The sequence below is a fragment of the Neoarius graeffei genome, chromosome 24, assembly GCF_027579695.1.
Source record: "Neoarius graeffei isolate fNeoGra1 chromosome 24, fNeoGra1.pri, whole genome shotgun sequence".
Lineage (NCBI taxonomy): Eukaryota > Metazoa > Chordata > Actinopteri > Siluriformes > Ariidae > Neoarius > Neoarius graeffei.
In genome coordinates, this window is record NC_083592.1 from 11,575,381 (window position 1) to 11,599,060 (window position 23,680).

Here is a 23,680-nt window from a genome sequence, read left to right on the forward strand (position 1 = left end):
GTTGCCAGATCTTTCCACTCTGGAACCCGTTCTCAAAAAGATTGCGTTTTGGGCACCCAAAACGCCGGTGCCGTGTGGACGCCAGGCCTAAACGATAAGCAATTGTATCGGAGTCACCTGAATCCGTTGCCGTGTGGACAGGGCCTTAAATTGAGTCAGGATGAGGAGGCAGATTATCATAATTTAGGAGTTTCTCATTTACCTAAAACTTAATGCATAAAATATCCTAAATTACAACATTTATTTATTTATTTAGGGTCTAAGTACCACAATCTCTCTCGTAAGCGTAAATGTTTTTTTCATTCTAAGATGCTCCTGGATGTGCGTTCCCTGATATTTTATCATAAATGAAAGGTGCTATATAAACACAGTTTATTGCTGTTTATTCACGGCGCTCTGCAGGTCCACGAGCTACACATCTGCTTCTCAGCTGTCATTTATCAGAAAGAGACGATGACAGAGGCGCAACAAGAAGCTCTGCAGCCGCTTCCCTCACATTCTTTCATACTTCTCTACGCAAACAAAACCATGATAAATCGCTTCTGGGACTGCGATTGCTCACAACGTGATTATGCCTGGCAACAATCGTCAGGAACAGCTCTGACATGAGCCAGGAAAAATAAAACAACTCATGACTGCAAACTCGTATGAAGGAATGTGAAAAAAATGTAAATGTGAGGAATTGGTGGCATATAGAGGGGCTTTTATTATTTTTTTTTTTTTTCCAGAACGCTATCAGAACTTTTTAAAGCAACATTTTTTTTTTCCATTTTGTCCAGTAAAATAGACGCTGCTCCGCTTCAACTGCAGCCTGTAATCATAAAGGTGCGAGTGTAAACTGTCATGTCAGAAAATGACAGCTGCTGATTTGGTGCTGCTGCTTTGCAGTTATCCCGCTAAAGCACGTTACAGGGCTGGGCTTAAACACTTCTCATGAGATTTAGTGAACTTGGTGATAAGCGGCACTGTGTGTGAAGAATGGTGATATGAGTTAGCTTGGGCAGGTGCCGATGACGGCAAAAGTTTGCACACCCAGTGGCTTTTGAATCGGTTGAAAAAAAAAAAAAAAAGTGTTTCGTCAGGATGGAGAACAGTTACAGCTTTACCTCAGTGTGTTACAAAGCACTGACACTGGAGACTCCTTCCATTAATGTCAGATGCACACCTCGAAAGAAAACGTCACCACACGTCCGTTGAACATGCAACGTCGTACAAGTTGTTGCTACGGAAACGATAACCTATTTACACAAACCTGTGATATGCAGCCGCGCTGTTCTCGGAGGTGCTGAGACGTGACGGAACACGAAATCAACACCTTGTGTAGAAATATTTACACGCCGTTACACCCCAAACCTGACATTTTGTTCATTTCCAGTCTAAACACGTCACTGTATTTATTCTCCACTTCATCTGAGGAAGAAACACACAGACTTCCGGTCTTTGATTCTGCCCGAGTGCCTTAAGTGTGTATTTTATGAACTGATTTTGTGCATTACGAGCGCTTCTGAGAGTGTTCTACACTAGTGCCGCCTTTAAACAACACCTTTAGAGCAACTGAAGCTGAATTGAACAAATAGTCTGAAAAGGGACGATATACGGTATAACAGTATTTTTAATAGGAAAGCGAAGGTAAAACGGACCACCCTGAGGTGTTTAAAGTAGGGGTCGACCGATAATTGGCCTGGCCGATATATCGGGCCGATATTCTGCATTTTTAGGGTTATCGGTATCGGCCATAATTTCCACCGATATGCCGATAACATGCCTTTTTGCAGCCATTTCGTTCCTAACGCGACTGTCACTGCACGACCTTTCCTGCACTCTCCTCTGAGTTCAAGAACACGGTCCCGCCCACCACAACATCTGATTTGTTTGGCACAAGAGATATAGCCAATCGACACGCGTACCTAAACACTGAACTGTTTCAAGGCGGCCGGGCACTCAGGCAGAAGCGGCACAAGGGATACAGCCAATCAACACGCGTAGCTAAACGCTGTGAACTGTTTCAAGGCGGCCGTACGGGCACTCGGGCAGAAGCAGATCCCACTTCAAGGTAAGGGCACGCTGCTTTTGCCGCAATAAGTCACAAACACACAAGTTGCAAAAGCACAATATTATCATTATATGTTTACATTCTTCATCTACTACACGTTAAAATTGTCCATTTGCATCTGTGTAGCCAGGCAAACTTAGCTTACGGAAGGAAGCACTTGAATTAGCCTACAACCAAATAGTCTCGCTGAAACTACATTTAATGCTTCCTTCACTACAATATAATCCTAAATTGGGAATATTAGGCTTGGGCATTAAAAGCATTAGAATGTAGATGGTTACTTATTAAAGGGGAACAGAGGGCAATATATAGAGTAAATATAACAATAAAACACACATTAACGAACCTTATTCAAGACTTACAAAAGTTTTTTGTTCGCAGGTTGGAAAGTTATAGTGTTTTGAAAGTAGCTCGAGCAAACTATTTCCACAGTTTGAACAGCCCGCCATGATATTAATTTTATCCAGTCAGAATGCACGTTCATTTTCTCTGCGTAACACTCATGACATATGTGCCCAGTTGTGTTGGCTCATTGAGGTTGGGAATAGCACGTGTGAAATACCTGTTTCTGCCTCTTGCGACGATTTCGCAAGTCCACGGGTGGCGCCTATCTCATTGCAGCAAATAAATTCTGCTGGACTCGTGAGCAACTCCACGTTACATTTTCCGCACGAGCACCACGCCGTGTCACCTGCACGCAGACGCTCTGCCCCACGCTCGCCATGCCCATGGTCAGCATCAGTCTCATCCTCGCCGTCATCCGAGCTTTCTTCTCTTATTTCATCACCGGAGTCGAGAGTACCTCTCCTAGGTTCAAACTGGTACCATAGCCTGCTTGCAGTGTGTCTTGCGGGATCTCTTCGTATGATTCGACAGAGCTGTCGCTTTCACTTGATGCGCCCGACGCCATGATTACACGCTTATCTCCTCTATTTCGGAGAGTTCCGCGAGTGCAGTGGGTAGCGCTGACGTCACTGTCTTTTAAAAATGGCAACTCTTGTGCGGTTTAGCGTATAAAGTATTAAATTTACAATTACCAAGATATTTTGTTGTTTTCTAGTACATAAATTTGATAGAATACGTTACTTTGTCACATCAGCAACCGTATATATTATATTTTGTACCCCTTTAAGTTGTTACGTAATAAGGAGTGATAGCCGACTTTGTTTGATTTTACTTTTTAAAAACGGTGCAGGCAGCTCCCTACACTTGATTTGTTATTTAAAAACTACTTGAAGTTGGTAAGTCTTACTTAGTTCTTAGTGTACAAGAATCCAGAGTGTATTTTCATTTATTTTCCACTGAAAATGGTGAGCTGTAATATAGTAGGGAGTGATTTATTTTTTTATTGGTGAATATTTATTTTATTTCTCATTTTATTCTAACTAATGTTTGACTTTATTGTACAAATGCTGCTGGCATCTCCCTGCACAAAATTTCATGTTCAATTTTACAATTAAACATAGGCTACATTTCATGGATATGAAGGTCTGTGTCAGTGTGTGCTATGTTTAATTTCATGTGAATTATAATGTTTACATTTATCGGTTGCACATATCGGTTATCGGCATCCCAATTCCATAATAATCGGTATCGGTATCGGCCCTGAAAAAAACATATCGGTCGACCCCTAGTTTAAAGCGAACAGATCCAGAATAGAGCAGGAAAATAAAGACCGAGTCCCAGTGCGAAGTTGCCATCGCTCATTAACAGACCTCATTATTATCCAGCAATGGGAGGCGAACCTATTAAATCGATACCTCGCTCGCTTTGGCAGACCTCAGGCTTTTTGGGTCGGTGGGAAAAACCGCGGCATGCAGTCACAGCGTTTTCTTTCACTAACAGACGCTTATTCTCTCTCTCTCTTTCTCACACACACACCTCATCATTCACAGCAGTGTGAGGCATATATACAGTATAAATCTGCACTAGTTTATATTCAGTTTGTGTCGGTGCCTTGCTGTGTGAGCCATACATTCAATCATCCGACAGCGCGAGTACAAATTGAGCTCGTTAGATGATGTAATTTATCTTTATATTCCACCCCAGTGCTGCTGAACTCTCCGTTCTGATTGGTCGCAAGGTGTTGATTCATTTCGATAAAGGAAGATCTGCAAATCATCTGATAAAATCGTATCAACAGCTCGTCTGTTTGTCTTGTTTTAAATGGGACTCATAAAAATAATAAACATTTAAAGCAAATAAATAAAACGTGTCAATTTAAAATAAATCAGTTTAATCATTAATTATAAACGCTACTGCTACTACTACAATAGCATCCCAGATTTGCTCTCTTCTCTCCTTACTGTTTGTAAATAAAATGTTAAACACAACTCATACTCAGATTAAAAAAATTAAACTAGAGCACGCACGGCTACACGAGCATGTCCGAGCGGTCCAAACGTCCATCACTGGCATCCATGTGCTGTTTTAGCGCCTCTTTAACGAGCAGACAGCTCCGAGATTGATTCGGTCTAATCACGGCGCTCGGACTGAATTATAGATGAAGAGCCTGACCTCTTCAACAAAGAATCAATTATTGATAGCCGTGTGTGAACTAACCCAGGCGTGGAAACGGCCACTCTTATCAGGAATGGTCCCGTTTGAGATTGAATTTGCAACTAAACATTAATCCCGGATTAGAGTCTCACGCCGATAACATGAAATTCAACGCTGAATTATTCATACGCTGCCTGGTCACATGACTGACACCACATCACTTCAGCTCTTTATTACGATAATAAATAGACGTGTTAATAAGCGCCGAGGTCAGACGAGCCGTTCCAGCTTTTCATTTGGGTAGAATGAAGAAGTGCAGCCAGTGGATTCGTTTCAACAGGAGATATATTAAATAAATCCCAGCATTTCCTTTACGGGAAAAAAAATGATTAGAATGGCAAATGAAAATGCCATTTTACTTAAGAAAACAAACAAAAAAATCTTCGTCCATACTGAGACCCCCGAGTTCAGAGTGCAGATAGCTGATGAGTAGCTTCGGGACAGAAATGTGAAAAATGCACACAACCCTGGCTGGTCAGAGATGGGTTTATTCGGGCTTTAAGTCTGGGAGCAGTTACAGTGGTGCTTGAAAGTTTGTGAACCCTTTAGAATTTTCTATATTTCTGCATAAATATGACCGAAAACATCATCAGATTTTCACACAAGTCCTAAAAGTAGATAAAGAGAACCCAGTTAAACAAATGAGACAAAAATATTATACTTGCTCATTTATTTATTGAGGAAAATGAGCCAATATTACATATCTGTGAGTGGCAAAAGTATGTGAACCTCTCGGATTCGCAGTTAATCTGAAGGTGAAATTAGAGTCAGGTGTTTTCAATCAATGGGATGACAATCAGGTGTGAGTGGGCACCCTGTTTTATTTAAAGAACAGGGATCTATCAAAGTCTGATCTTCACAACACATGTTTGTGGAAGTGTATCATGGCACAAACAAAGGAGATTTCTGAGGACCTCAGAAAAAGCGTTGTTGATGCTCATCAGGCTGGAAAAGGTTACAAAACCATCTCTAAAGAGTTTGGACGCCACCAATCCACAGTCAGACAGATTGTGTACAAATGGAGGAAATTCAAGACCATTGTTACCCTCTCCAGGAGTGGTCAACCAACAAAGATCACTCCAAGAGCAAAGTGTGTAATAGTCGGCGAGGTCACAAAGGACCCCAGGGTAACTTCTAAGCAACTGAAGGCCTCTCTCACGTTGGCTAATGTTAATGTTCATGAGCCCACCATCAGGAGAACACTGAACAACAACAGTGTGCATGGCAGGGTTGCAAGGAGAAAGCCACTGCTCTCCAAAAAGAACATTGCTGCTTGTCTGCAGTTTGCTAAAGATCACGTGGACAAGCCAGAAGGCTATTGGAAAAATGTTTTGTGGACGGATGAGACCAGAATAGAACTTTTTGGTTTAAATGAGAAGCATTATGTTTGGAGAAAGGAAAACACTGCATTCCAGCATAAGAACCTTATCCCATCTGTGAAACATGGTGGTGGTAGTATCATGGTTTGGGCCTGTTTTGCTGCATCTGGGCCAGGACAGCTTGCCATCATTGATGGAACAATGAATTCTGAATTATACCAGCGAATTCTAAAGGAAAATGTCAGGACATCTGTCCATGAACTGAATCTCAAGAGAAGGTGGGTCATGCAGCAAGACAACGACCCTAAGCACACAAGTCGTTCTACCAAAGAATGGTTAAAGAAGAATAAAGTTAATGTTTTGGAATGGCCAAGTCAAAGTCCTGACCTTAATCCAATGGAAATGTTGTGGAAGGACCTGAAGTGAGCAGTTCATGTGAGGAAACCCACCAACATCCCAGAGTTGAAGCTGTTCTGTACGGAGGAACGGGCTAAAATTCCTCCAAGCCGGTGTGCAGGACTGATCAACAGTTACCGCAAACGTTTAGTTGCAGTTATTGCTGCACAAGGGGGTCACACCAGATACTGAAAGCAAAGGGTCACATACTTTTGCCACTCACATATGTAATATTGGATCATTTTCCTCAATAAATAAATGACCAAGTATAATATTTTTGTCTCATTTGTTTAACTGGGTTCTCTTTATCTACTTTTAGGACTTGTGTGAAAATCTGATGATGTTTTCGGTCATATTTATGCAGAAATAATATAGAAAATTCTAAAGGGTTCACAAACTTTCAAGCACCACTGTAGTAGGTTCATTGCTCAGCGAGCCCCGCTATCAACAGAGAAATGAACATAGCGTGTCACTTCCTTCTCTGGGTGGAGTCTTGCCAAATGACGATTGAAGTTCGAGGTTGTCTCCGTCGTCTCCTCGATAGTTCTTCTACATATGGAACACATCGCAGTGCATTTTTTCCCACTGCACGAGAAGTCTGTATAAGCAAAGTGAACAATCCTAGCGGCGTCTCTCCAGGCATTTTAGCGCCATTAACGTTAGTTTGTTCCTGAACATGACGTATGAACAGGTGAATATGCATTCTTTTGGACGAAATTACCGGTAGTATAAAAATTAATGTCGATATAAATATCTTACGGCAGATTATTATGGCACGTTACAAAAAATAAAGAGAAAAAAAAAATCAGAGTCCTCGTCTCCAGTTTACGAGTCCGAATGCAGTTAATGCGCGAGTCCGAGTCATCAGTGCTCAAATCCAAGTCAAGTCACGAGTCCTTACAATGAGGGCACGAGTCAGACTCGAGTCCTACAAGTCTGGTATGTTTTATTAACCATCTGGATAATGTAATAATGAAAGCGATGAAATGTGAAATAGTTTCATCGCTCGTTTATATTTCAGTGCCGGGACGCGTCACAAAACTGTCCCGATATCTTCCACGATACGTTTTAAAGACAAGAAAAATCAACGATAACGCTACTGCATTTATATGATATCGTGCTCCCTCTTTTCCTTCATTTATCGCAGTGCTGTGTGTTGCTGAAACAGAAGTCAAAATAAGAATAAAAAGTTGTAACGGGAATCTATTTTAGCGACGGCTCGCTGCTCCGGCATCATTCCATTCGTTTCATGCCCACTTTGCTGATTTTCCAGCCCAGGAAACAGTTTGAAGCGCTTGATTTTGGCTCAGATTGCCGAGCTCGCCTCCTCTTCACTCTGTCACTTGGGTAATTGGCGCTTATCCCTGCGTCTCCGGACCGCTCCTGCATTAAACTCAAGGGCATTCGCTGGCCGCTTTATCAGCACCTGAGCCTCAACTGGGGCGCCGGTAAATAAGAGATCATATCAGTGGCATTGAGGGCTGCTGTCCTAATCGATAAAGTGCGATCTGGGCCTGCGATTAAGAGGCCTCGCTCTAATCCAATCCCGGCTGTATTTGTCGTCCATTACGGTGCTGCTATAAAAGGATGACGCTATCGGAGGCTATGAGTTTAGCCTCCATATAAAGTCTCTCGTTTTGAAGCTTTTCATCGCTTTTTCCAACATCTGGGGGTCAAACTGTTGTATTCAAGAACAAAAGTAATAAGAACGGTACAGAGCAGTCATCTGGAAAGAATGAATACAAACACAATCAAATCTTCATCCAAATGGGTCTCATTTCCAGTTCGCGTAGTGGCATCATATCATCTTGGACTGTCGATTGCTTCATTTAGCGTTATGCTAATTTCAGTCTCTCTTGTTTAATCCCATTGTTCCACATGTGCAGACTTGGGGAGGGGAAGAGACTCATTATGCATGGATCTTGATGAGAAAACAACACACTAACGAGTTGGCGGCAAACTCTCTCAAACAACCGGCGCTGATTATATGGAAGATTTTCCACCAAAAAGGAAAAACAAAGGAAACGGCGCCTTTTCATTCGGGTCCACTTTTCTTTGTGACGTTGACCATTTTGTACGGACTCTTCTTTATTCGTAAAAAGCCGTCCCTCATGCGCTACGTGCGATCTGGAAAATAAAGCGAACGAGCCCTTTTCACTTGCTCGTTATGAGACCCACAATCTCACAGCATGGCAAAAACAAAAATAATGAACTTCCACAAGCAATTAAGAGCGCCTTCCTGCCGAAGGAGGCTCGGTGAATGTCAGGCAGCTTTCCTCTCTTGGCTAATCACGGCACATTTCAAGCAGGCTGTTGGATTAGTTTGTGTTTTATTGTGGAAATCCCTGCAGGAGCCTCCACGCTCGTTCATCAGGATGCCCGGCGCTCGTTTCCCCGACACGGGCCCTGATTGGGTCGGACGTGATCACCTTTTGTGCACAAAATCGTGGCAACTCCCAGACTGAGCAGGGGATCGTTTGGTTTGGATTTTGTTTGCAACACACACACACACACCTGACAAGTCAGAAAGGATGAACGCATTCAAACAAATCACAGTGAACGAGGAGAAAGTGAAGACGCCTGCTGATCCCGCCTGCTTAAACGCGTCCAGAGAAACCGTGACGACTGAAAGAGACGCTCACCCGACTCATCACCTCTGCAGCTCGAACGAGACTTTAGTTCTCACACACGGTTTCCACAGTGCGATCTGATAAGTGAAAACCGCCGGCTGAAATAATCTGATAAGCCACAAAGAGCAGCTGCTTTGTTATTTTTGTCGCTGCATGCGAGCAGAACGATTTAACCAAGTACAAATACGAGCGACGGCTCATGACTAAGTCGATTTGGATTTTGTTCAGAATAAACAAACAGGCCTTGTTGGAGAAACACGCTAACCGCTCGCGTCTATAATACTCACTCATGTAGCGCCTCAATCCTGTTTCCAATTGGCTGGAGATGGGAAACAGTAGTGGGGCGACCAAGTGGGTGAAGGTTTATGGAAGGAGTCTCCAGTGTATAGGGCGGCGCCGATCCCCGTTTCCGTAGCCCTCGGCCTCTCGCCTATTACACAGCAAGGGTTACAGTGGGGGGCGGGTCCTCTGGTAACCACGAGAGTTTGATTCCCCACTCGCATCTGTATTGCAGCGTGCCTTGCCAGAAGGTACCATTTTTATGATGGTCTTTGGTATGACCTAAGCATGAGTAGAACTCGCGATCGAGAGGCGAGCACGCTAACCACTAGGCCAACTCACGGTCATACTGGAACAGGACAAGCTGCCAATTTTGTCTTTATAACTTTTGGTTGAAAGAGTGCATGTTTACAGCTTAACCCTTTTTTTTTGTGGCTGTTCAACAACATTAATAGGGTCAGTCCATGAAATGATGTTACTTTTCATTGGTCCGGGTTTACATAATCATTTCATCTTTAATTTCCATGATTTAAAGAAATATTTAGCAGATTATCCATAAATATTGTTTGAAGAAATAAAATAAATTAAAAAAAAAATGTGAAACATTTTCTTCCCCTGTGACTGGACACGGATGACACGTTTTTTGTGACATGGAATATTTGCTGACTTTGAGCTTAAATAAACCTTCATTACTTTCTGAGAATTTCAATAAAATTAGTTTCATTTACACTCACATAATAAAGTTAAGAAGGTTCTATAAACTATTTAGCTTCGAATTCATCCACGAAAAATAGGTTGTGAACGTAACATTGTGGTGTCCTACCGTGTTACGTTAGAAACCAGGCTTATAAAAAATGATAAAACGAGTTGAAATCATGATTGATGTTTTTAATATAAAGAAGAATATACTATAAAATGATGTAGGTAGAAAGAAATGTAAACAAAAACGTCAATAAAAGAAATTATCGATGTTTTTTCTCACATCCTAACTTGGCGTCCACTAGGGGTGTGCAAAAATATCGATACGGCGATATATCGCGATACTTTGTCTTCTGATTCAATATCGATACTCAAAATTTGAATATCGATATTTTTTCAAATAATAAATCATGTTTCAGACGGGTTGTAAATCCAGTACGACTTCCGCACCTCCGCTCCGCGAGGTGTCGCTGTGCCGCTCCCTCACTGCAAGGCACTCTTTGTCTTCTCTTTTTTCCCCGGCGGTTGCAGTGAGGAAAAAAAAAAAACAAGCAAGCATGGCTGTTAACGTAAACCTAGAGACGCCATCGAACTTTAAGGCAGATGTTTGGAGGCACTTTGGATTGTAAAGGAAAGGAGAAAAAAAAAAAAAACAGTGAGCCGGTGTTCTGTAAAGTTATCCTACCTCTTGGATTTGTCCTACCAAGCCTACTGCGCATGCGCGAAATCCAGGAGGGTAGGAAAATTCAGCAGTAGTTTTGTCCTACCGATCAGCTGGGCTGATTGAAAATCGGTGAGTATTTCACGCATTTGCCGATTTTTATGTTTTGTGCGTATTGGTCGAGTCTTTGGCCGAGTCAAATAATTTGTAATGACTTGTTTTGAATAATAAACCGGTCTGTATGAGAACTTGCTAATTCATGTGTTCTGCGCATGCGCAGTAGGCTTCGCGCATGCGCAGTAGGATACTAAGATGCCCACTGCACTTTTCAATGTGTTTCAGACAGTGTGTTGTTCCTGCGAAATAAGCACAAGTTAAATGTTCTCAGGTATATGTTCTCAAGTTTACAAAGAACAAATTGATATTAGTGTTAGCACTGAAATGTATGTGCAGTCTGCAGTGCAAGCTTTAAGTTTTCCTAAAACAATTTGATTCTGCTTGTTAAGCAGCACTGATGTGTCCATGCTTACAGAAAAGTTGAGAATACTAGCACAGAAATGGGAATTTTCTGTATGTTGTAGTGAAGCAGCTCTTGGTTTTGCCAGCAGTGGAATAGAGACAAATATATGTCTGGCAAGAGTGTGTAGTCATGTACCGTATTTTCCGGACTATACGTCGCTCCGGAGTTTAAGTCGCATCAGCCAAAAAATGCATTATGAAGACGAAAAAAACATATATACGTCGCACCGGACTATAAGTCGCACTTTTTTGAAGGGTTATTCTATCCATAGAATCTGTGATTGTATCTGATAAGCGGCGCGTGGTTACTGCGCGACTGCATTGTTTATTTAATAAACGAACAGCTGAGCAGTGATAACGCGCCCTTTGCCCTGTAAGTAGCCTAGTCTGATTATTTTAAATATCTACTACTATCTTTAATACTATCACTATCGTTATTATTAATAGCCTATATTATTATTATAACTAATATTAGTAGCCTATTACTGATGCATTAATCAGTTTGCTTTTAGAATATTTTTACCGGTAGGGCTTATTATCGCCCCATGGCTCTTTCATCTGTGTTATTAAAGCTGTAGTCATCATCGAGGAGTGTCATTCTTCATTTTTGTCGAATTTTATTTCATCAAATCAGAGGCCAAGTAGGCTATAGGTATATCATCTCCAAAGACAGGTACGGTAGTAAAAACAACCGTCTAGTGAAAAAAAACAACAACAACCGCTTTTAAATCCCCTACTTAAATCCTTAAAATGAGTCATTTAACTCATGTCTTGTGTGATCTGATCTCCAATGGTGAAATAAACCGGTTGTGATGAGTACAGTCTGTTATTTTAGAAGATAAATGTAATATATAATTTAATATATAGACTAATAAAAATTAATATTTTATAATATCACGACATATTACTGTCTGTAACTGTTTGTCACTAAAGCGTTTTCTAAGATCATAATGTCTGATATTATTATTATTATTATTTTACACACACAATAAGCGCGTGTGCGTAAAGTTATAGTAAACCATCCCCCGCCTTTTTTTTTTTTTTTTTTTGAGTCGCCGGACCCACCCACCTCCTGCGTTCTGGGACCTCCCACTTCACAAATTAAGCACTGCCTAAAATCACTACATAACTTATTTAAATAACTATAGGCCTATCATTAATAATAAAACACAGGTCAATCAAGTTTATCATCAAGCCGACGATTTCACTCCAAATCAGCAAATCCATTGAATTCCTCATCCTCGGTGTCGCTTCTGAACAACTCTGCCAACTCCAGCGGCAGATGAAGCGCCGTTTCCTCTTCTTCTGCGTGGTTGTCGTCAGACTCAGCATCAGCTCCAGTTATTCCGCGGTGAAAAAAAAAAAACATATATACGTCGCACCGGAGTATAAGTCACATCGCCAGCCAAACCATGAAAAAAAGTGTGACTTATTAGTCCGAAAAATACGGTATGTGAAATGTAATTTTACAGTGGTCAATAAATTCTGATTTTCTTCAGTGACACAGATATCGTGATGTGGTTGAAATTTCTTGCAATATATCGATTATCACAGAATCGCTGTACCGTGATATTATCGTTATCGTGGGCAAAATATCGCCATAGTATCGTATCGTGAGGTATCTGGTGATACCCAGCCCTAGCGTCCACTCACTTCCTGGTTCGTTCACAACCTGCGAGACCTATTTACTCAATCTAGGTCAGCTGAACTGACGCGAGATAACTTCTCGCGGGATCTCACACACCACAACACGTGCTCTAGAGAAGTGCAGATATAAGTGTGACTAAGTAAAGTAATGAATTCAATAATCTCATTTACCCCATATAGGATGAAACTGTTTCCTGTTAATGACTGTCGTTATTGTTCAAATCTTAGAGATTTTATGAAGTTTGTGAAATACTGGTATTTCATATTTTCAGTGTTTATGATGTTGAACTAATATTTCTAATGAATTCTTATTCAATGTTTAAAGTAAGCAAATAAAAGCAAAAAATTGATTTTATCAATATTTTTCCTTTATTTTTAAAAGCTTGTTCGTGTCCTTGTTACATTAGCAACCGGGTAAATATTTATGGATTTTATCATACATTGTAGAGCAGGAGTTATCTTAACAACTATGTTATATTTTCTTATATGGTCAATGCTTCATGGAAATAAAAGTTGTTTTCAGTTGTAAATTGTTTTAAGTGACTCCCTCTAGGTCACATTTTGGTAACCCCATTTCATGGACTGACCCAATACATAACGCAACGGATAAAAAGTTTGACATGCACCTCTTTCATAAATAAATAAATAACCCTATCGTTGCTGTGGTGTAATTGGAAAATAAAAATTATAATAATGTTATGGTAACATGACCAATTTTCACCGACCTTCGTGCCCGGTCATGTGTTTTCCCTGAATTATTAAACAAATATTGAACATTTGTTCCAACCATGATGCATACGTGGGCTGTAAAGTGAGGTTTGATAAACGTCTGTCTGTCGTGTCTTTAAAGGGAAAAAAAAAAAAATCTCAGACTCAAATTATATCTTCTCTTCCATTAGGGTTGGGCGGTATCCAAATTTTGATACCTTTAAACTGTCTGTGTTTTCCCGGGGTATACGGTATTACCGAGAAAAAAAATAATATTTTGTTTCGGCCTACTGTGTAACGTGCGCCTATACCGGCGGACCTTGTCCAGACCTGCGCCTATGCCTCAAATGTACTATTTAAAAGCAGCATAGCGAATTGTGTGCATTGTGGTATGGATTAAGCAGCAAAGCGAATTGTGTGCATTGATGAATAGATTAAGAGATATTTCAAAGCATCACGCAACTCTTCCTTCATCTTGAAAATAGCATTCAACTGTCGTTTACACATGTCTGCGTTGAAACGCCATTTGCAGCACTATTTCACCTACTCCATCAAAAAAAAGTACACGATGAGCAGGATCATACCCTTTCAAGCATGGGAAATAAAAAAAAGAAAAAAAATCAACCAACACCCAAGTCCGTTTAGACTGCGCGATAAACCATATTCTTCAGCGCAAATGAGGCGAACCTAATTCAAATGCGTGATAGCTGCACAAGGCAAAATCATATGGGCCCACGTCATGCCATGGCGGGGAAATTAATCATCAAATGGCCTTACCTTGCTTAAAACGTTGTCTTGATCACATAACTCCTTACAATTATTCCACTTAAATCCATACGGTTTAACACACCCAACAAAGATAGCAAGCGCATTGCTAATTCCCACCAGAAACCGAACAGTTTACGCTACGATGTTTTCTTCCGTTTCTTCAGTAGATGACATTTCAAACGTTTATTACCCACATCCCAAATGTCATACGTTATATTATTTTACCTTGTTGTTACTCATGTAACCTACTCAAAACACTCAGATTGGAGGTGTTCACCTCTCGCGCCGTGACCGTCTTCTTACATACTTTACACACAGCTTCATCTGTGTTTGCTGGCTCTCCCTTTTCGTTTGGTTTGAAACCAAAATACTGCCACACTGCCGATGTTGTATTTTTTTTGCCACTAACTCGTTATCTTGACTTGCCATCTTTCAACCGCGGTCTCAGTCTCTTGCGAAGCTTTCTGTCAGACTCCAAATGTCACGCAGGGCTGCCATGGTAACGACATAAACAACCCTGCACGCGATGAGAACTTCTTTAGGAAATTGATAGAATTAGTGAAAATACAATATCACAGTTATTCGGGATGATCTTCAATTTATTATTTTATATTATGACCTCATGTACTCCATATTTATTTAGATATTATATATTTTTTTAAAATGACGGTAATGAGACCGATACCGTTGGTACTTTTGGATACCTCGGGATACCTTCTTACCGTAATACCGCCCAACCCTATCTTCCATGTCTGTTTTTCTTCCAAGAGATGCATTCCAAATGAAAATTACCACTGAAAAAAAATGCGAAATGCAGGTAGGTGTAACTTATACGCATGTAATGATAAATCACGATACAAATAGAACTGATGAGATAAAAAAAAAATGAAATGAATGCGTACTTAGTTTTTCCTCGCTGTAATTGCGCCGTTTAGATGACATACAGTAGCGGGAATACATGTGACTTCACCATCGGAGGAAGTAGCACAGCTCTAACACTACGTTCAGACTGCAACCTGAAACGACCCATATCCGATTTGTTGTGAAATCCGATTTTTTTGTTAGGCCGTTCACATTACCAATTATATGAGACTTGTATGCGATCTCCAATATGAACGGAAAACGACCCAAAAGTGTCCCGCATGCGCAAATTGACACGTAATAAGCACATCTACGTGATATGTAAACAAAAAAAAAAAAGCGCACTCTTCAAGTTTGCAAGTAAAGCATGGAGATGAGGCGAGACCTGGCGATGTGGTTTTTGTGGCGGTGGCGGAACTCACACAATAATCTGATTAATGTGGGCAGCAGACTAATGAGACCGAAGGTGTCAAATTACTGGAAATTTCCAGAACAATCTTATCTTGTAATACAGGATGGTTTAAGTTATAAATCAGTTATAGAAACTGTTTTATTTAATCAGGCTAACAGATCAACATCCAGGTCCCTACCAAATCCACCATTAGCTTGATCAATTCTATAAAAGTCTATTTAAATTCTGAAAACTGTACAAATGATGTTTTCCACCAAAGAGGCGGGATTAGCCAACGCAGAATAGTGACGTTTGTCTCTTGTTGATGACGTGTAGGTCGCATGAATGCGACCTGTCCGGTCAGACTGCAGTCGCATGTGAAAATAACGGATATGCATCGGAATTAGGACCACACATCCAAGCGGCCTGGGTCGCATGTGAAAAAAATCGGATCTGTGTCGTTCAGATTGTCAATAACAAATCGGATACAGGTCGCATATGGGCAAAAAAAAAATCAGATATGGGTCGTTTCAGGGTGCGGTCTGAACGTAGTCTAATGCTGCAAAAACACAAAGAAACACTGAATATGTGAAAGAGCTGTTGTGTGGCTGTACAAATAGGTAAGATCTCATCTCATTATCTGTAGCCGCTTTATCCTGTTCTACAGGGTCGCAGGCAAGCTGGAGCCTATCCCAGCTGACTACGGGCGAAAGGCGGGGTACACCCTGGACAAGTCGCCAGGTCATCACAGGGCTGACACATAGACACAGACAACCATTCACACTCACATTCACACCTACGCTCAATTTAGAGTCACCAGTTAACCTAACCTGCATGTCTTTGGACTGTGGGGGAAACCGGAGCACCCGGAGGAAACCCACGCGGACACGGGGAGAACATGCAAACTCCGCACAGAAAGGCCCTCGTCGGCCACGGGGCTCGAACCCGGACCTTCTTGCTGTGAGGCGACGGCACTAACCACTACACCACCGTGCCGCCCAAATAGGTAAGATAACGGAGCCTTTTTTTTTTTTTACAGGCTGCTGAAATATAAAGAAAAGAGAAGCAAATGGAGATAGGATAGCGGTTCGTAAAAGTTTAAGAAAAGGCCTATTTGTTAACTTTTTCATTTTTAATAAAATGAATGTTTTAGTTAACAGGCTATTATATTTTACTCCAACCTTTACATATGCGGGTAAATAATTATTGTTTGTTATTAAAAAAATGAAACAAAAGTTGTTGTTTTTTAACGTAACAAAAGGAATATTTAAGTTGATAACGAATAGAAAAATGTTGTATTTTTGATAATTGGCAATTTTCTTCATTTAACTGTTTTACAAAAAATATTGTCAGAGAATCCAATTGTAAACCCAATATCTTGAATCAAGTCGAATCGTGAATTCGGCGACTCGTTACATGCCTCGTAACTTATGATACATCATTGTCCTGTGCTCATAATGACTATTATTCTATCCACATTCACTGGATATGAGCAATCATGCGCTCTGATTGGCTAATCTACTACGAGGATATCAGCTCATATACCGTGAGTAGAGAAAAACAAAATGGCGGCGCGCATCAAGCCAGATATCTCACATTATCATCAAGTATTTAAAAGAAATGGAAGTAGCTGAAAGAATATACATTCCCCCCCAAAAAAAATATCTCCTGTTCCACACTCCAGCCCGGTTGGTGGACCTTTAAGTTGGTTTGCCAAAAGCCAAAAAACCCTAAAGAAGAAGAAAATGGCAAAGCGTGTTAGTGAACCAAGCGAGAACGAAATGAAAACTCTACTTGGAAACAAAATACAAAAAAAAGCAACTAAAGTATTTGATGGTAAGAACGTATCTTTTTTAAAAAAATTTCAAGAATTATCGCATTTATCACAAATTGCTCCTGTCATTTCGGCAGTTTGTTTACATTCTAAGCGGAAATGATTTTATCGGACGTTTTGTACAAAGTTTCTATTTATCGAATTTGCAAAAAATAAAAATGTTCCGTTTCTCAAAATCCAGTGAATGTGGATAGAATAAAACAGTTATTCCACTCAATCTCGTCGTACATGGATTATAGCCGGCTCGGTGCTACGCGCCTCCTCGGCTATCAGCTACTGTACGACTCGATTTCATGGAATGTCTCTTAATTACATTAATTACACGAAACCTCCAAAAGCAGGGTGCACAAAGCATGCAAAGAATATGAATATTTTCAGTCTGGCAAAAATGTGCTGAGGAAGTTATTTTGGTGGTGAACCACTTTCCACAGTGCAACACAACTTCACTTTAAAGCCAGACAGCCTTTCAATTTCATAAAATCGGTGAAATTTAGTTCCGTCTGAAATGTGGTCATTGTGATGTGTTATTTCCCAGCTGGGAGGTCCGTATTGTGAAATACCGTGACCAGGGCTCGAAATTAACTTTTTTTCTTTGTGTCCCCCAGTGGTCCCGAATTCTGTGTTGTATTGTCCCGAATGGAAGCAATAGTGTCCTCTCTGAAATAACCAGTGGTTAATATTATCATATGAAGTCACTATTTGTAACTATGCGATTTTGAACCCTTTATATCATTTTTACAATAAGTCACAAGACACAAGTGACACGTGTCCTATACATCATCTACTTCAAAATTACAGTTATTGCATTTTCAGTTTATTAAACTTTGGCGATCTCACTGTATGAATAGATACCCGTTTATTTAAAGGGGCCAACTAGCTCATTCAGAAAATGTTTCAACTCCCTACATCTGCAGTACACTTTAGCTGAAAATAAGACCCCTTTTATGTTCATTTCATCTACTTATACCTTGAATATCTGTTGGCACTTATAAGGCCAACTTATCATTTTCACCATTACCGTTATCCATTTTTATGAACTTTCCGTTATCCATTTTATGAACTTTCGCTGCCGGGTGCAAATGCTAGTAACATCAGCATAGTGCCAGCAGGTCCGAGCCTAGTTGTGCTGCTGACTGACTAAACTTTCTGAACTAGAAAGACACCAAGAAAACTCACTTATGCCGCTTTTCCACTACAAACGCGGCTGAGTCGTGCCGTGCTGAGTCGAGCTGAGCGGGGCTGTTGGAGTTGCATTTCGACTACAACCGCGCTGAACCGTGCTGGCTGGAAGTGGGTGGACACATTGGGTGGAGTTGGCGAAAGTGGGTGGACGTCACGTGATGTCGTTAAGCAGCGCAAACAGTGACATCAGTGATCTTTTAAGCGGCAGTCTCACAACCCGAATAGTAAACAATAAACATGGAGGACATGGAGTCGTTAGTGTTGCTGGTCTTGGTGCTGTGGCTTGTTGTCACAGACAACGCGGACAGATACTGGCAAGAGCGTATAGATGAGGCGAGGCGCATAAGGCTTCAGAAATTCTCGTAATTCGTAATTTTTCTCCTTCCGGGTTTGCGGTGTTTACAGATCCCAGCGCGCTCGCGGGGCGTGTGTGGGCATGTGAGGACACTCCTCCTCACCAATCAGTGCACAGGGGAGTGTCTGCTCACGCCCCCAGCCTCACTCGGCACGGTTTGGCTCGCTTCAGCCCCACTCCAAAACCGTGCGAGTTTTAGGGGCTAAGCAGGGCTGAAACGAGCTGAGTCGTGCTGGTTTTTGGTAGTCGAAACGCGAGCCGTGTCGGGCTGAAGTGAGCTGAAGCGAGCTGAAGTGAGCTGAAAAAGGGTAGTGGAAAAGGGCCATTATTCTGTTGAACGGTATCTTCCATCAATATCATCCACATCATTCCTGTTGTATTTTATAACGTGTCTAACAGTGTTCATTCAGTTCATTCAGTTGCTAGCGTTGCCTGCAGACCAGGCGATGACACTTTGGATCCTGAAGGTCCCGGAGACGTTATGTCTGGGCTTTCAGTTTCTTCCCCGCGGTCGGTCCGCTTCAGCCACTTCAGCATTTTTGTTCTGGCAAGAGTCGGCGCAGCGTGTGCGGTAGCAATTCCATTCCAAGTCCATATAATGCGGACTCCGGCCGAAGATTCTAGAACAGAATGCGCTGCTCTGTAGCCTACGGATGCAGGTGCATCGAAAATGTAGCTACTATGTATTTTTCGCTGTTAACGTTTTAAAATTAAAATTGACAAATTAGGTGAATGTCTACGTATGTGTTACGGCTTTGTAAATAATATTAATGTAGAACTTTTTTTCTAGATCTATTTTTTTCCATTGTCCCGGGATTGTCCCAGATATGATAATTTTGTGTCCCGATGACATTTTTTATGGTCCCCGGGACATCGGGACACCGTTAGTTTCGAGCGCTGACCGTGACTGAGGTCTTGAAAGTACTGAGCGAGGCCCTCTGGGCCGAGGTCACGGTATTTCACCATACGGACCAACCTTAAGCTGATAATGTATTTTTTTCTTCACCAAATTCTAACAGAAAACGAGAGCGCCCGAAAGGGAAAACCGAGCCGAGCCGCCATTTTGAATCCTCATTCACGGCTGTAATGCAAATGGCTTCCTCCTCGGTATACAAGTGCACTTCCATGGCAGGAAAAAAAAAAAAAAAAACTACATTTTGCCGCCTATGTAGTCCCCTATTTATACAAATAGGAGTCATTCAGGATTCAGCCATGTTTTTGCTCGGCGTTAGCAACAGTTAGAGGTTTTTAGCTTTCTCCTGAAATGTTTTCTTTTATTTCTTCTTCCTCAGGGGAGTAAAACTCGCTTTCGCTGTGAACACTGTCGTTATCGCTATCCATGCTGTAAAATTAATGCTATTCTCCTGAGAAATGCTGGCAAACATTTATAAGATTTTTGATAATCTTATAAATAAATCTTATTAAAAAGAGAAATGTTGACAAAAATTGCTACTATGTTTGTTGTTGTGAACAAGCGAGTCGCCAGAGGTCTGTAACCGGAGTCTGTACCGTAGGATACGGACCCGCTCGCCAGCCAATCAAAGTGCAGGATTTGATGGAAACCGGACCGCGAAAAAAATAAATCTGTTTATTTCTGTAATATCTCACAAAATAATATCAGGCCATTCTGTGGCTGGGAAGTTATTTAATTTGAGAGGATTAAAACAAATAATGTGCATGAAATCGCTCGCTTCGTGCAGTCAAGCAGACAGAGGAAGTCCGTGTGCGCATGCGCAGATTTACCTTCTTTTGGGTTTTACGGCAGCTGGGATCCACAGTGTTGCATTACTGCCATCTACAGGTTTCCCTTTGAGCGTGCACTGACAGTTCCATCATCCTGTCGCTAAACGAACAGCTGATCACACCGAGGTGCTCACTGAGCGCTGATTATTTATTTATTAGTTTGGTCCTGCGTTTCCTTTCCTTCGTATATAACATCACGTCTTTTCTTCTCGCTTTCTTTCCGTTACTGTAGTTGCTCTTTCACGTTTCATTCGCACACTCACTCATGTCCTCCATTTTTCTCTCCTGTTTCAAATTTGTATCCCACAATGCCTTGAGCGAACAGGGAAAGCCCACCACGTGATGCATGATGTAGTATCTTGAATTGCATCATGGTGAAGCAGGAAAAAATAGCGGAGAATTTAGGGCCACATGGCCTTAAATTCATTAATTGTTCTATTTAAAAAAAAAAAACTAATAAAATTGGAAGTCTGTGATTCGAATTCGGTAGCTTTCAGTCACAAAACAAAAATTGGGTGGTGTCGGGGAAAATTCTTTTTATGACCGATACTTAAAATCTGAAAGGCAGTCTAGCTTTAAGTAAGTAAATAAATAAAGCCACAATGAAACTGGTGAAGAAGGCAATCTGAACATTATGAACATTTTTCTTTGTGCTCAGTAAAACGAAATCGACCTTCTTATGATGTAACGAAAGTGTTTCTGGAACTGATTGGTGAATATCTTTGACATTCGCATTGTCCTCAATCGCTCTTGAAAAAGCTGGCTGTGATGGAGTAATAATTCAGACAGAACGCAGCACTGTGTTTTTATGGTGCGTGTATAACTGCTGCATTTAAGTGGGACTGAGAGAAAGCCTTTCTGCGTAACTATCATTCTTGTCTTTAATGACCAAAAGTGAACCCGTTCTGAGATACAGAAAGTGTGAAAATTATCTGGACAAAAATAAAGAAAGAAAAGACAGTACTAGAGATGTAACTGAATCAAGGAATAAAGGGGAAAAAAAAAAAAAAAATCACGTCCCGGCTCAGGCCACGCCCACCTAATGGATGTGTTGGTAATGTCAACATCATCAGTGTCGCTGAACAGAACCAGTGCAGCTACTTACCCGTGTTCTGGTCCATATATTCCAGGACCATGTGTTGGTTCTGGTGAACCCATTCCCCGTTGCACTTGAAGAAAATCTGCAGGGCGGGAGTGGCACGGCACCGCAACCGGATCGGGTTGCTCTTGATGATGTAGGCGTCTTCTGGCTCCTGTCGGAAGTGCGGCAACGTCCCGCCGGCGGAGGACGAATCGGAAACGGTGTCTCCTGCAGTTCCTGGGAAATGATAGCGTCATTAGTACGCTAATAATAAAAAACAAAGGTAGCTAAACCTTGAGCTGGAAGAAAACAATCTACAGTGGTGCTTGAAAGTTTGTAGAATTTTCTATATTGCTGCATAAATAGGACCTAAAACAACATCAGATTTTCACACAAGTCCTAAAAGTAGATAAAGAGAACCCAGTTAAACAAATGAGACAAATATTGGACTTGGTCATTTATTTATTGAGGAAAATGATCCAATATTACATATCTGTGAGTGGCAAAAGTATGTGAACCTCTAGGATTAGCCGTTAATTTGAAGGTGAAATTAGAGTCAGGTGTTTTCAATCAATGGGACGACAATCAGGTGTGAGTGGGCACCCTGTTTTATTTAAAGAACAGGGATCTATCAAAGTCTGATCTTCACAACACATGTTTGTGGAAGTGTATCATGGCACAAACAAAGGAGATTTCTGAGGACCTCAGAAAAAGCGTTGTTGATGCTCATCAGGCTGGAAAAGGTTACAAAACCATCTCTAAAGAGTTTGGACTCCACCAATCCACAGTCAGACAGATTGTGTACAAATGGAGGAAATTTAAGACCATTGTTACCCTCCCCAGGAGTGGTCGATCAACAAAGATCACTCCAAGAGCAAGGCGTGTAATAGTTGGCGAGGTCACAAAGGACCCCAGGGTAACTTCTAAGCAACTGAAGGCCTCTCTCACATTGGCTAATGTTAATGAGTCCACCATCAGGAGAACACTGAACAACAATGGTGTGCATGGCAGGGTTGCAAGGAGAAAGCCACTGCTCTCCAAAAAGAACATTGCTGCTCATCTGCAGTTTGCTAAAGATCACGTGGACAAGCCAGAAGGCTATTGGAAAAATGTTTTGTGGACGGATGAGACCAAAATAGAACTTTTTGGTTTAAATGAGAAGCGTTATGTTTGGAGAAAGGAAAACACTGCATTCCAGCATAAGAATCTTATCCCATCTGTGAAACATGGTGGTGGTAGTATCATGGTTTGGGCCTGTTTTGCTGCATCTGGGCCAGAATGGCTTGCCATCATTGATGGAACAATGAATTCTGAATTATACCAGCGAATTCTAAAGGAAAATGTCAGGACATCTGTCCATGAACTGAATCTCAAGAGAAGGTGGGTCATGCAGCAAGACAATGACCCTAAGCACACAAGTCGTTCTACCAAAGAAGAATAAAGTGAATGTTTTGGAATGGCCAAGTCAAAGTCCTGACCTTAATCCAATGGAAATGTTGTGGAAGGACCTGAAGCGAGCAGTTCATGTGAGGAAACCCACCAACATCCCAGAGTTGAAGCTGTTCTGTACGGAGGAACGGGCTAAAATTCCTCCAAGCCGGTGTGCAGGACTGATCAACAGTTACCGCAAACGTTTAGTTGCAGTTATTGCTGCACAAGGGGGTCACACCAGATACTGAAAGCAAAGGGTCACATACTTTTGCCACTCACAGATCTGTAATATTGGATCATTTTCCTCAATAAATAAATGACCAAGTATAATATTTTTGTCTCATCTGTTCTCATCAAACTTTCAAGCACCACTGTAGTAAAATATGGACTTGTTTTCATCCAAGTCATAATAACTGTGTATGGTGAAGCATGGTGTAGGTAGCATCGTGGCCTGGGGTTGTTTTAGTACTTCAGGATCTGGATCGTTTGGCCGTTTTGATGCAGACGTGATCATGAGTCATGGCTTCAAGTTCACCTCAGCATTGTTCAGGTCTGAACAGCAGC

At 41.3% G+C, this 23,680-nt stretch overlaps 1 protein-coding gene across 4 annotated transcripts in view; it reads right to left on the reverse strand.

The window, feature by feature from the left end:
- Positions 1 to 23,680, reverse strand: part of unc5db (unc-5 netrin receptor Db) — a 484,543-nt gene that overhangs the window by 187,614 nt on the left and 273,249 nt on the right. For 3 of the 4 annotated variants that reach the window (XM_060906684.1, XM_060906685.1, XM_060906683.1), the window contains exon 2: positions 21,710 to 21,922. In XM_060906684.1, coding sequence (XP_060762667.1) covers positions 21,710 to 21,922 — 213 coding nt within the window. Of the gene's footprint in view, positions 1 to 9,244; positions 9,294 to 21,709; positions 21,923 to 23,680 lie in introns of those variants that run through there. The other variant, XM_060906686.1, reaches the window with a different exon arrangement.